General features: G+C 62.8%; 1 protein-coding gene across 1 annotated transcript; it reads left to right on the top strand.

Moving 5' to 3' along the window:
* Positions 1–6,668: 6,668 nt before the first annotated feature.
* Positions 6,669–12,455, top strand: SKOR1 (SKI family transcriptional corepressor 1). Its single transcript, XM_062642749.1, has 9 exons — positions 6,669–7,025; positions 7,871–9,848; positions 9,932–10,028; positions 10,408–10,515; positions 10,595–10,666; positions 10,868–10,942; positions 11,031–11,105; positions 11,709–11,774; positions 11,866–12,455. Exons 2-9 carry the CDS (start codon positions 7,887–7,889, stop codon positions 11,961–11,963), a joined length of 2,553 nt encoding a protein of 850 aa, XP_062498733.1. The 5' UTR covers positions 6,669–7,025; positions 7,871–7,886; the 3' UTR covers positions 11,964–12,455.
* The last annotated feature ends 974 nt before the right edge of the window (positions 12,456–13,429 follow it).

Genomic DNA, 13,429 nt, shown 5'->3' on the forward strand with positions numbered 1-13,429 from the left:
CTCCAGAGTATTTTTTAACTCTTAAGTCTTTTTATGAATGAGTGTTGAGAGGATTTCCATAAGGAGTTGTTGGCTGTCTTTTGAGAGCAGACATCACTAAATACTGGGTTTAAATGTAAAACAAAAGCAAACACAAATAGAAGTATCTGCACTTGCCCATCCTGCAGGGAGGTGAGGGATTGCCCTTCCAGAGTAAAAGCTGGTTAGGTAGGTCAGCATCATCCTCTCAGATGCGCAGTGGTCCCTCCCCTTAGGAAGCTGGGTGCCACAGCACAGCCTCATGCATCATCCCCTGAGCTCGTGGCCAGAGAACAGGCTGCAGGGGTTTACTTCCTATCACAGCAGTCCATGGGAGCATCTTGCCTTTCTCAGCTCTGCCTTGATCCCTTGTTTTCCTCCATCAGAGATGTTGCATGATGGGTGCAGCTGGGTCGAGCAAAGGTGCCTGTAGAGGAAAGACCAATTGCAAAGTCTGTGCTGTGTGTTTCTCACTCCTGCACTTTCTGAGCCCGTTCCCACAGCAGGCTGACACAGAGTTCATCAGTCCTTGTGTTAAGATGCTTATGACAAAGAAGAGAGGAGGACGATGAAAGGCAAGTCTGGGGCGTGGGCCTTGGGTGGAGCAGGAGGCTGGGGCTTGTGTTTGCTTGTCTTTGCATTAGAAATAAACTTTTGCTAAAGAAACCCCAAAGCTCAGGTAGTTTATTACATACCAGCAGCTTAAAAACCAGTTTGGTGAAAAACTCCTCCTGAACCACTGCAAGTCCTAAATGTTACTGCGGAGGCAGCTTGGAAAAGGCTTTGTTTCCTTCCTTGGAGGGATCGTTTGTCTTCTTTCGAAGTATAGAGGTTGCAGGCATGAACTTATAGACCAAAGTTTGTCTTAATTGCTCTGATGTCACAACCCCCCTGGCAGATCACAGCACGATGAATGAGCCAGTGGCCCCCATACCTCCAGGTCCTTCTGCTAAAGTGAGACAAATCCCTTCCCTGTGAGCCACCAGACCAGAGGCAGCTCCTCCATTTGTCTCTTAACAGTTCGCAGCAGCTTTCTCGGGATAAAAAGTCTCCCTGTTGAATTGAGTTAAAAAGTCAGTAAACCCAAGGCTTTTCCTCTCACTTTCCCTGGCAGGAGGTCGGGAGGGGAAGACATCACCATGAAAATCCATGCGGATGCCAGCGGATGGGAATGTGAGACATCTCCTGGCTAACAGGCTGACAGTGTTATAATTCACCAGAATACATATTAACCTCCCTGTCTTCATCAGCGTGCCTGATCAATCCAGCAATCACAGGGAGGTCTGGGGCCTCTGTTACATCTCCTCCTTCCTGCTACAACTTCCTGGACTTCGAATCAGGGCATCCCTTGGCTGAAAAGGGATGTAGAAGATGCAGCAGTGTTATACTCCAGAGCTGAGGCCTGCGCAGAGCATGGCATGGGGGGTTGCATAGCAAACATCAATTCACCAGTGGGTGTTATAGATGCACTGAGTGACCCCTCCAGTTCCCCTACTAACCCCACCAGCTCATTTAAGGACCCCACCAGCAGCCCCCCACTGGTCTCACCTCTGTCTCATCTCCCTGTACCCTCGGTCATGGTGGTACCAATAGACCCAGTCTCCTATGGGAGTTCAGGCTCTTTGTAAAACACTGGGTATGTCCCATCTGTGCCAAAACTTCCCATCTTTTCTGCTTTTCCCTGCCTGTGATCCTTGCCAGGCAAAGCTCATCCTGTGAGATGAGCCCATGGTTGTTTGCCCTTAAATGCAGCATAGAATTAGAGAGTATGTTGGGGTTTGTATCCCGTGGCCACGTGCATCCTGCTGTCAGCTTCCCAATGACAAGTGTCAGTCTTTGTTTTCCCAATGACAGCCTGAGAAGCTCTGTGTGTGGCTCTCCATGCACATACATCTGGCAGAGAAACCAGGAAAGGGGAATTGCAGTGGGCTGAGGCTTTGAGGGCTGCAAGGGGTCTCTGACCTGTCCCTCTCCCTGGTCTGTCACACAGGGCTGGCAACAGCCAGCAATATGCTGGTGTTAGTAACAGCACTATAGAAGCAGCTCGTAGGAGTTTCATTTGATCCCTTTGATAGCAAGAGCATAGGCAAAGGGTATGATTGAGGATTGAATCTGCCTCGTGGAGCTCTGTGGTTCTGCAGGGAGAGTTAACCTGGAGGCATCAATGGAAAAAGGGATGGACCACACAGGCACCCCCTGTGCCTGTAATGCAGAGAGCGTGTGGGCAGCCTCTGAGGCAAACCCTGGGAATTTAGGTCTTTGCTGGGAATAAAAATATCCCTATTCCTGCAGGGAGCAAAATGTGCTGATGGAGAGCGAAGGGGAGCCCAGAGCAGGAACTGCTGTGTGGTGACAGGAGCTGCACCCAGGACCCCCCCAGGGAGCCTGAGCCTTGCCTGGTGAGGAAGAGGAGGGAAGAGGCAGGTCAAGGGGCTGCAAGAGGTGACATTCCCCAAGCTGAGGCTCAGCTCTGGGGAGGCTCCTCATCACAGAAGCCATCAGTGGCAGGGGCCAGGGCACTCGGAAGCACCTTCAGCCTTTAGGCAGCAAATGGAGCAGCAAATCCTTCACCTTCACGAGGGCTTGGAGCAGGAGGCCCCCGAGGCTGGTGGGGACAAAGCAGCTTCGTGCAGAGGCTCTTCCTCCCTCTCCCGTTAGGATGTGCAGCCACAGAGATAGACACAGAGACCCCACAACAACCCCCAGGACCCACATCCCTCACCGGGCTGCTGGGAACCTTCCCTTACAGCCCTCAGTGTGCTAACGGGGATGAGTTAAACACATCCCAGGTGACTCCAGCTCCTTGACACCAGCAGGAGAACCAGCTTTGGCCCCAGCTTCTCCACACAGAGAACAACCTGTTCAGCCATTTCAGGTTCTTTGTGAGTGACTTCAGCCACCACTGATGTCCTAAGCCAGCCCCTGTGGTGATGGCACCTCCCAAACCCCAAATGCCGCATGGTATCCCCAGGCTGGAGGGGCTCTCCAGGTAGATCACCAGGGCCCATAGTGTGATGGTGAGGTTCCCAGCTATAGCAGGCATTTTAGGATAACCCATCTCCAGCCTTCCCTGGGGTTCCTTTAACCTAGGGAACGCTCACAGGCACAGCAGGGCAGGAATCAGGAGGGATGGGGGGACTGTCCCCTGGACTTGCTGCCCTCACCCTGCTCCCCCTGCTCACAGGGTGGCCCTGCTGGGCTGCCCAGCCCCCTGGGAATGCCCAACCGGGGAAGAAGATTAGGAATCCCTCTCTCTGTTAGAGAACGATGGTCCCATTGAATAGAAAGAAGGCAGAGCTTTCAGAAGAGCGAAGCGCAGGGGTCTGTGCCTTTCCCAGCAGGAAGCTGCAGTGGGAACGCTGCGGCTGCCGAGGAGCTGCGCTCTGACCCAGGGCTGCTTTACCTTCAGCGAAGGGTCTGCCCATAAACTACAAGTGTGCACTAAGGACAGGATTTACAGACTGAGCCTCTCCGGCTCCTGCAGCCGCTGCTGCACGGCCGGGACCGCGCTGCGGCTGCTCCCGCTCCAGTCCTGCCGGGGAAGTTCAAGGTTTATAGGGAGCCGGTCAGGCCGGGAGATGTTTAACGGCAAATGGGTGTGTGGGGCTCCTGCAGGCAGGAGGAGGACGAACTTCCCTGCAGAGCTCATCGGGAGCAGCTCCGTGCTGATGGCCGCGGTACGCGGCTGTCCCCGCACAGCCTGGCCTGGATGAGTTAATTGCTGCCCTGGGCTCATCCTGCTCCAGCTCCTCGAAGGTGCTGGTTGAACCTGATCAATAAAATCATGTCCATCGATCGTGCTCGTGGCGTTCCTCCGCAGCCGCTCCGGCCCAGGGAAATGGGGCAGGTTTAGAGCTGGGGGACACAAAGTGAGGGGCAGCGCTGCCATGGGGGGGGGAGTCAGGGAACAAGCAGGTGAGGGGGATAGACAGTGGGGGAGCTGAGGCACATCAAGGGGTGCACATTGGGTAGAGCCAGGGTGTGGTGGGAATAAAGGGTGCATAGAGGCGGGGGCCACGGTGGGCATCATGGAGTGAGAGAAGGGGAGAAACACATGGTGGTGGAGTGGGTGTGTATAGATGGGGGGGGTGCGTAGATGGGGAGTGCATGGTGGGAGACTCAGAGTGAGGGATGCATGGTGTGGGAGCTGGGGTGCATAGATTGGTGGGTGCATAGATGGCGGGGGGGGGGGGTCACAGAGGGGCTCTATAGGGTAGGGGGGAGGCACACACAACCAGGGCACTTGGAAGAGGCACCGGGAGGACCCCGCAGACTCCCCGGGGGTCTCACGGCAGAAACCCTGGGGGGGTCCCGGTCCTCATCCCCTGCCCGCCCGCTCCCTCTGTCAATGTCCGGTAATTAAAATGTCACCGTTTAATTTTCAGGCCTCTCGGAGCAATCTTTTCCTAATAAAGAGCCCAATCGAAACGCTCCTTCCCCTTCCCCCGCCTCCCCGGGAAGGGCCGGGAAGAGGCTGCAAAGGCGCAGAGCCGCTGCGGATCGATAGAGAGAAGCCCGGATTGATCGGCCTCTAAAATTAAATTTATTGGGGTCATGGTTTTATATGGTGCTGATACAACTGTTAAATGGGGAACATTCATTTCCAATAGGAGGCGTTTATTAAACTTCCACTGAATTAGACCGCCGTGATTTATGTGGCAATCTCGGCGCAGCCCTCCAGGAGAGAGAGGGGCCGTTCGCGCCCGTCCCCGCCTCATTATTTATTTATACACCCGTGACACGGCTCCCTAAGTTTTAACCTAAATTATCCGCCGGCCTCGCCCTCCCGCCGCACCGGCCCGGGGCGAGGAGAGCGCCCGTCGGGGCTCCGCGTCCTGCCCCGCACCGCCGCGGTCCCTCCGCGTTCCTTCCGCGGCCGCGCACCCCAGCCCCCGGAGGGGGTGCTTGTGTGTGTGTGTGTGTGTGTGTGTGTATGGGGTTGTGCGGAGGCGCCCGCAAACGTCCCGGCTCCCGCATGTGGCGATCGTTGAGTGTTAATTAGAAATTCATTACAATTAAAAGCCGCGCGCACACGCCTTAATTACATCTGATTTTTAATTCCGAATCCGTGTTTACACAGTAAGCGAGACGTACCTCCTGATTATCCCCAATACTCTTTATACTGTACTAATTATGTAAATTAAACCTAATTAACTGACAAAATCTGCAGTCAATTCAACTGGTAAAAGATACGGAGGCTGCGAGGAGCGGGGAGAGCGGCCGGGGCCGGGCCGGGCCGGTGCCCGCCTCGGGGCTCCGCGCTGCCGCACCGCCGTCGGGGCCGGCTCCGGCTCCGCCGCTCCTGGCTCCGGAGGAGCTTTGCGGGCACCGGGGCGGCCGCAGGGCCCCGGGAAGGGCCCGGCGGAAGGAGTCCGGTCTGAGCCGCATCATCTCGGACCGCTCTTGACCCCCACCTCCCAACGGGAGCGGCCCTGGGAAGGGGCGATCCCGGCTCAGTCCGCGCCGCCGCCCGCTCTCGGTGCCCCGCAGCAGGTCCCGCGGCCACTGCGGGGGCTCAACGGTGTGGGCTCCCCGGAGCCCCGGCAGTGAAAGGGGCGGCGGGGTTCGGGCCCTGCGCGGACGCGGCTCCCGCGCTTCTCGGCTGCGGAGCTGGAGGATGGGAGGGGAGAAAAATAATTAAAAGGCGAGGAATAATTACCGGCTCGGGTTGCGATCATTGCGGGAAGGCCGCGCCGCAAGGCCCGGCCCGCACCGCCCGGTCCGAGACCCCCCCCGACGGGACGTCCCGGAGGGACCCGCGGCCCCTTTTTCGAGTGGGAGCCTGGCCTGGGGCAGGTTCGACATCGGCGGAGAGCGGAGGCGATGGGTGGCTCCGCACCTGCGCTTCGCTCCGCGCCGGCTCCGCCGCATCCTCCCGGTGCCGGTGGTGATGGCGAGGAAGGGAGGGGGGGGAACACGCACAAAAGTGATAGCTGGGGGCGATCCGCGCCGTTATTAACTTCTGTTTGATCGGTGTAATTGCGCCGATCGCGGCCGGACGCGATGATTAATTACACTTTAATTAACGCGGCCGTGACGAGCGCTGCATGCGGGACCCCGACCAGGGCAGGGATGCGGCTCTGGGCCCCTCGCCACGCCGGCAGGACCGGCGGCCGCCGGAGCCGAGCCCCGTGTGTCCCCCCCCCGCCGCTCCGGTGGCCGCCGGCCCTGCCGCCGTGCCGCGGGCCTCGGTGGGGAACGAAAAACCGCGGGCTCCCCCCCCCGCGCTGCCGCCTCCCGGTGATTTCGTTGCCGGCCGGTGCCCCCCCCTTCCCTCCCGCACCCGCGCCCCGCGGAGAAGCGCGCATCCCGGGGTGGGGGAGGCGGTGCGCGGGAGCAGCGCTCCCCGATTTCGATGGGGTCCTTCCGCCGCCCCCCCCCCCCCCCCGGGCTCCTCTTTTCGTTGCCGCCCGCTCCCCGCAAACTTTCAACGAGCACCGCAGCCCCCAAGGGAAACCCGCACCGCGGGGGGGGGGGGGATGCGCGGAGCCCCGCGTAGGTGCGGCCCGGGGCTGATCCCCGCTCTTACCTCGGGCGGCCCCGCTCGGTGGCGGCCCCCACGCCCCCCTCCCTCCCGTTCACGCCGTGCCTTAAAGCCGCGCCGTGATTGACTGGAGCGCATCGGTGATTGACGGCCGCGGGGTCCCGGAGGCAGTTAATGTAAATACGCTGGTGCTAAGTGGGTGTGTCTTCCCGTTATTTTAGCTGTCACCGGATCAATGTGCAGCGTCTCCAAGTACGGATCCGGATCCTCCCTCGGTGGCGCCGTTGGTCACTCGCTCTTGTTGCATCTCGCCCGGGCGGACGCGGCGGCGGGGCGGGCGGCGGCCCCGAGGCGTCGGTGAAGGGCGCGCCGCTGCCCGCCCGCCCCGCTCCCCGGCGGCTGCCCGCGGTCAAGGGCTCGGTGGGGAAGGACCCCCCCCCCCCGGCCGATGGCGGCCCCGCCGCCGGGCTGCGGCCCCTAGCCCCGAGGAGAGCCTGCACGTCCAGCCGGGCTCCGCGGCGCGGTAAGTGGGACCGGAGGGAGGATGGGGGATACGGGGATGGAGCGGGGAGAAGAGAATAGCGGCTCGTTTTCGGTGGGCGCTCCCCGTTATTTCGTGTCATTACCACGGAAGCCGCTTACCACCGGGAGCTCTCCCCGCTAAGCCAATTTGCCCGGCTCGCTGCTGCCCTTCTGCTGCTGCGTGCTGAGGGTCCTGCCCGCCCCGGCCCCTAATCCGCCCGCTCCTAATCGCCCGCAGGGGACACGACAAAGGGGCTCCGGAGCCGCAGCTCCCCGAGCCCCGCTCCGATCCGCTCCTGGCACCGAGCGGCAAGTTTCGGCCCTCCCCGCTCGGCCCCGGGCTCCCCCCGCCCCCGGCGCCGCTGCTGCGGGGCTCGCCGGGCGCATCCTCCGGCGCGTTTCGTTGGAGCCCTCCCGGCGCTCGCTGCAACCGGCGGCCCGGCCCGGCCCTGCTCGGAAAGCCGGCACAAAGGGAAAGGACGCGGCACCTCCGGGGGACCCGGGGCTGGGGGTGCTCCACATCCCCCCTCCGCCCCCGGCCGGGACGCCCTTGCCCTGGGCAGCCGCTGGGTTCCGGGGGCCGCTGCGGGCAGCGGGTACCGGAGCGCTCCGTGCCGGCGGCTGCGGAGCGGGGGATGCGCTGCGGCTCGGTCGAACCCCTCTGGGCCTGCCCCCGGCTCGGGGGGGGTCCTGCGGAAGCGCCCTGGAGGGCTCCAGACCGGGGTCGTCAGCGCCGAGCGGGGCCCTTGCGGGCGGCGGAGCGGGGCTGCGGGAGCGGCGGAGCGGGCGCGGCGGCGGGGCCCGGAGCGCTGCTAACCCGCGCCTTTCCCCGGTTTCGTTTTGCAGGGGCGTTTTGGGGGGAATGGAGTCGATCGCCACTCAGATGGGAAATGGGAGAGATGCAAGCTCCTCCCCAAATTCAAAGCAAGAGCTGCAGCCGTACCAGGGCTCCAATACCCTCAAGCCCAACCAAGTGGGTGAGACCTCTCTTTACGGCGTGCCCATCGTGTCCCTGGTCATCGACGGGCAGGAGCGGCTGTGCCTGGCGCAGATCTCCAACACGCTGCTCAAGAACTACAGCTACAATGAGATCCACAACCGGCGGGTGGCCCTGGGCATCACCTGCGTGCAGTGCACGCCGGTGCAGCTGGAGATCCTGCGGCGGGCCGGGGCCATGCCCATCTCCTCCCGCCGCTGCGGCATGATCACCAAGCGGGAGGCGGAGCGGCTCTGCAAGTCCTTCCTGGGCGAGCACAAGCCGCCCAAGCTGCCCGAGAACTTCGCCTTCGACGTGGTGCACGAGTGCGCCTGGGGCTCCCGGGGCAGCTTCATCCCGGCCCGCTACAACAGCTCCCGCGCCAAGTGCATCAAGTGCAGCTACTGCAGCATGTACTTCTCCCCCAACAAGTTCATCTTCCACTCCCACCGCACCCCGGACTCCAAGTACACCCAGCCCGACGCCGCCAACTTCAACTCCTGGCGCCGCCACCTCAAGCTCAGCGACAAAACGGCCACGGAGGAGCTGTCGCACGCCTGGGAGGATGTCAAGGCCATGTTCAACGGCGGCACCCGCAAGCGGACCTTCTCCCTGCAAGGGGCGGCCGCCGGCGGGCCCGGTGCCGGCTCCCCGGCCGCCAAGGCCGCGCTGCACCCTCCGCCCCCCGCCGGCCCCGAGCTGGCCCCGGCGCACAAGAGCCTCCGGTGCAGCGGGCAGGAGCCGGCGGGCGATCGAGGGGCGCTGGGGCTCCCGGCGGCTCACGGCGGGGCGGCGGGCGCGCACGGCGGGGCGGGAGCGGTGCGCAGCTACCCGGTGATCCCGGTGCCCAGCAAGGGCTTCGGGATGCTGCAGAAGCTGCCGCCGCCGCTCTTCCCTCACCCCTACGGCTTCCCCGCCGCCGCGTTCGGACTCTGCCCCAAGAAGCAGGAGGACGCGCTGGGCGGCGCGGGGGGCGGCGAGGCGGGCAAGGGCGGCGCGCTGCCCCCCGGCATGTTCTGGGGACCCCCGCACCCACACCCGCACCAGCCGGCGCAGCCGCCGCACCAGCCCGGGGCCGCCAAGGACTCCGGTGTCTACCCCTCCTTCCCCGTGTTCTGGCCGGCCGCAGGCAGCCTCCCGGTGCCGCCGTACCCCGCGCAGAGCCAGGCCAAGGCGGCGGCCACGGCCGTGGTGGTGGCGGCGGCAGCGGCTGCGGCGGCGGCAGCGGCCGAGCCGCCGGGGCTGTCGGGCCGGCACGGAGAGCTGGAGGGCTCGGAGCCGTCGGGCAGCGGCAGGAGCAGCGCTACCCCTCAGGAGGGCGCCGGGGCAGAGGGCGAGCGCTGCCCCAGCGCGCTGTCGCGGGCGGCGGGCGAGGAGGAGCGCTCCGGGGACGAGGCGCTGCTCGCCCCGCTGCCCCTGCCCAGGAAGGGCAGTTACCTCTCCGCCTTCCGCCCCGTCGTGAAGGACGCCGAGAGCATCGCCAAGCTCTACGGCACCCGGGATGCGTACGGCGGCGCGGCGCCCCGCGGCCCCGGTTACCTGTCCCCGGACTTCCTCAGCGAGGGCAGCTCCAGCTACCGCTCGCTCTCGCCCGGCGGGGACACGGCCGAGGAGCCCGAGGTGGACGTGGAGTCCAACCGGTTCCCGGAGGACGAGGAGGAGGACAACGCCGCCGTACCCCCCGACGGACGGGACCCGCCGCCGCCCCGGCTGTTGGCCGGTACCGAGGAGCCGCCGCCGCCCGCCGATGGGCCTGAGGAGAAGGCGGCAGATCCGGTGGCACAGGAGGGCGGGCAGGCCCCAGACGGCAGCCCCGAGCGGAGCAGCAGCAGCAGCGGCGGCTACGAGGTGCGGGGCCGGGAGGGGACACGGGAAACTCTGCCCTCGGGGGTCTCCCGCAGGGAACCCCCCCCTCACTCGCTGTCTCGTAGGTATTCGCTCCGGACCGGGGGGAGCACCTGCAGCCGCTGAAGTCCGCCGCCGCGCTGGGAGCCCCGGCCGCGTTCCTGTGCCCCCCCGAGGCGAAGGGTAACTGGGGCCGGGGGGCGGGAGGCCGGTGCGCACCGAAGGCGCTGCCGCGGGCATTGTCCCCCAGTGGCTGCTCGGCCCCGGGGGGCGTCCGGGGCCGCTGATTTCGTTCGGGGCTTTACGGGGGAAAAGAGAGGGTAAACGGTTTTGGGATGGGGGACGGGGCCATGCCCCCCCAACCCCCCCCCCCCGGGGCTGTAGGGCCGCGCTGGGAGCGGGGGGCAGAGCTTCTGCCGCAAGCTACTTTCCAACCGCAAAGCGATTAGGATGTCCGCTAAGAAGGCTTTAACGAGGGCTTTGTCCGTAATTATGTAATTAAGGATATATCAGGACCATACTTTCATTGCTTACGGTTGAAAATCGGTTTATTACCTTTAAGAGCAAGATAAAGAAGACAATCACTCCGCGGCAGAGGATTTAGAGACCAGAAAATCCTATCAGGACCAAAGGAATGTCTCTCATCCCAGCCCTGTAAATACCGACAGAGGTAAGCGCCGGTCCGCGGAGCGATGCGCGCTCCGCCGAGCCCCGCCATGGGGCTGACCCGCAGTGTCCCCCTCCCGCAGGAGAGGACACCCTCGGCATGGATGTCGCCGGGACGCAGCTGGTGGAGAAGGACATCGAAAACCTGGCCCGAGGTGAGGCGGGGACCGGTGCCCCGCGGTGGGGGGCTCTGGGGGGATCCCCCGGCCTGTCCCCGCCGCTCGAGGTATTTGTGTTTTCGGCAGGAGTGATTAACTCCTGTGATTAATGTAACGTAATGGGATTAGCGCCGCGCTGAGCCGCCTCCAGATGGAAAAGTGCGGGCTCCCCTCAGCCCCCCATGTATTTTTAAACAGATGAGTTACAAAAACTGGTCCTGGAGCAAATGGAGCTGAGGAAAAAGCTGGAGAGGGACTTCCAGAGCCTGAAAGGTACCGGAGACACCCCCAGCCCCTCCTGCCCCGCCGGGGAGCGGGCCCCATGCCGGGGAACGGTTCTGACCCCCCCCGTGTCCCCCAGATAACTTCCAGGACCAGATGAAGCGGGAGCTGGCGTACCGGGAGGAGATGGTGCAGCAGCTCCAGATCGTCCGAGGTGAGGCCCGGCCCGTTACCTTCATTTCTTTAATCTCCTTTTTGTTTCTCTCCTTTTTCTTTTTTCCTTTCCATTCCCCCCCTTCTTTAATTTTCTCTCCCTTTATTTCCTTTATTTTTTCCCTTTTTCTTTTATTTATTTTTCCCTTTTCTTTCCTCTGTTTTTTTTCTTTGCTCCTTTCTTTTATCTTTTTCCTTTTTTCCCTTTCTCCTTCCTTTTCTTTTCCTTCTCCTTCCTTTTCTTTTCCTTCTCCTTCCTTTTCTTTTCCTTCTCCTTCCTTTTCTTTTCCTTCTCCTTCCTTTTCTTTTCCTTCTCCTTCCTTTTCTTTTCCTTCTCCTTTTCTCCTTCCGTGCACTCCGCTTCTCCTCGGCATTTCGAGCCTCCCCGCAAGCGGCTGCGAGGCATCAGCACACGGGAACGAACGAATCTTCCCTCTCGCAGCAATTTCCATCAGTGCTAAATTAAAACCCAAGGCGTAAAATCAGCCGGGGAGCCAAGCCCGGCTCCCCTCCGCCCCCTCCCCACCCCATCCCGTTCCGTGTTCCCCTTCCCCCTTCCCTCCCCGACGGGGTGGGCGCACTACGATGCTCTCCCCCATCCCAGACACGCTGTGCAACGAGCTGGACCAGGAGAGGAAAGCGCGCTACGCCATCCAGCAGAAGTTGAAAGGTACCCGGGGGGGGGTACATTTAAGTGGGGGCCAACACCCCCCTCCCCGCGTTGGGGGGGCCCCGGGGGTGACGGCTCCATCACTTTGCAGAGGCCCACGACGCGCTGCATCACTTCTCCTGCAAAATGCTGACCCCGCGGCACTGCACGGGGAACTGCTCCTTCAAGCCGCCGCTGCTGCCCCAGTGAGCCCCCCCCGGACCCCCCCAAACCCCGAAGCCATGCGGGCAGAGCCCACACAAGCCATTTCCACGAGGAGACACTTGTACATAGAGGACTCGGAGCCCGACTTTCCTCGGACTGGCAATACGGCGGGGAGCGGCCCCGGGATGGCCGGGAATGGGGGAGCCGGGCCCCCCTGCCCCGCGCCCCGCGGCCCCCCCCCGCTCAGCCCCTCTTATCCCCCCGTGTGTCCGCTTCTTCCACCCTTGTCCAGACTGGAAACAAAAGTGGCGATGTGCAATGGATATAAATGTACTGTGATTCTCTTGGTACAGTATTTGTTGGATCTTTATTTATTTATGATGTATATTTATTCCCCTCCCGTTCGGGCCCCCCTCCTCCCTCACTACCCCCCCGTACATTTATGGATGTAACAGCACTTTACCGGGCGGTCCGGACTCCGGAGGCAGAACAACGCTCGCCCGCTCTGGGGAGAGCCCCCTCTGTACGTGATTTTTGGTTCTTTAATAAAAGCCGACTTTAAGAAGCCGCCTGCTGCGTGGGGCTGTCCCGGGAGGGGGTGCGAGGGTCTCCCCCCCCCCCCCCCCCCCCCAGGGACACCGTGTTCGGGCTCACCGGGCCCCGACGGCTGCTCCCTGGCCTGGGGTAGGGGCTCGACACCGGCTGCGGGAGCTGGGGTGGGGGCTGCCCGCTTCCCTGCCGCGCTCCCCGCTCCCCCTCCTCCTCGTCGCCGCAGACGGGAGCTCATTAATGCCCATTTATATGCTCGTTTCACACATGAAAGTATTACATTAATGAGCTCCGAGAGCGATGCGGAGGTGCTCGCACACCTATTAGCCCTAAATACCTGTTTTCAGCCCGGGATTAACCTAGCGCGGCATCTTGGAGGGCCGGGAGCGGGGCAAGGACCGGGTAGGGGGGAAATTGCACCTCGGACCGGAGTCTTGGGGCGCTCCGGGAGTGGGAGGAGACGCAGAGCGGGGTTTGCACCTTGCCCCGTGGTCCTGGGGAGACCGGGACCGGGAGGGGGATGCACACCGCAGCGCTGCGCCCCGGGGCTGCGGAGACCGGGAGCATGCAGGAATCGGGGCTGGAGGGTGCACTGGGGGAAGGGGGGGGGTGTGGGGTGTGTGTACACGTTGCCCATGCCGGTGGCTGCGGTGCGAACCGACACCGGGATCCGCCGGGATTACTTCCTGCGAGTTATTAACGGGAGCGGGCGCGGTTCCGCGGGCACTGCCGCCACCGCGTGGGCAAAGCCGGTACTGCAGCTCCGATCACCGGCCCCGGGATGCTCCCGGTAGCGGCAGCACTGCAAGGTGCCGAAGCAGCATCAGGCACTATCCGCTCCCCCCGCCCCACTCCAGCAATCCACCATGGCTTTTCCCTGCGGGAATTGAATGCCCGCCCCTGGGATCAGCTGTGCTGGGGCAGGAGAGTGTCCTTCATCACCTGCGGGTGAGGAAGATCAT

Source organism: Pezoporus occidentalis, unplaced genomic scaffold (genome assembly GCF_034315485.1).
Source record: "Pezoporus occidentalis ecotype Australia unplaced genomic scaffold, CSIRO_AGI_Poc_V1 ctg72, whole genome shotgun sequence".
NCBI classification, from domain to species: Eukaryota; Metazoa; Chordata; class Aves; order Psittaciformes; family Psittacidae; genus Pezoporus; species Pezoporus occidentalis.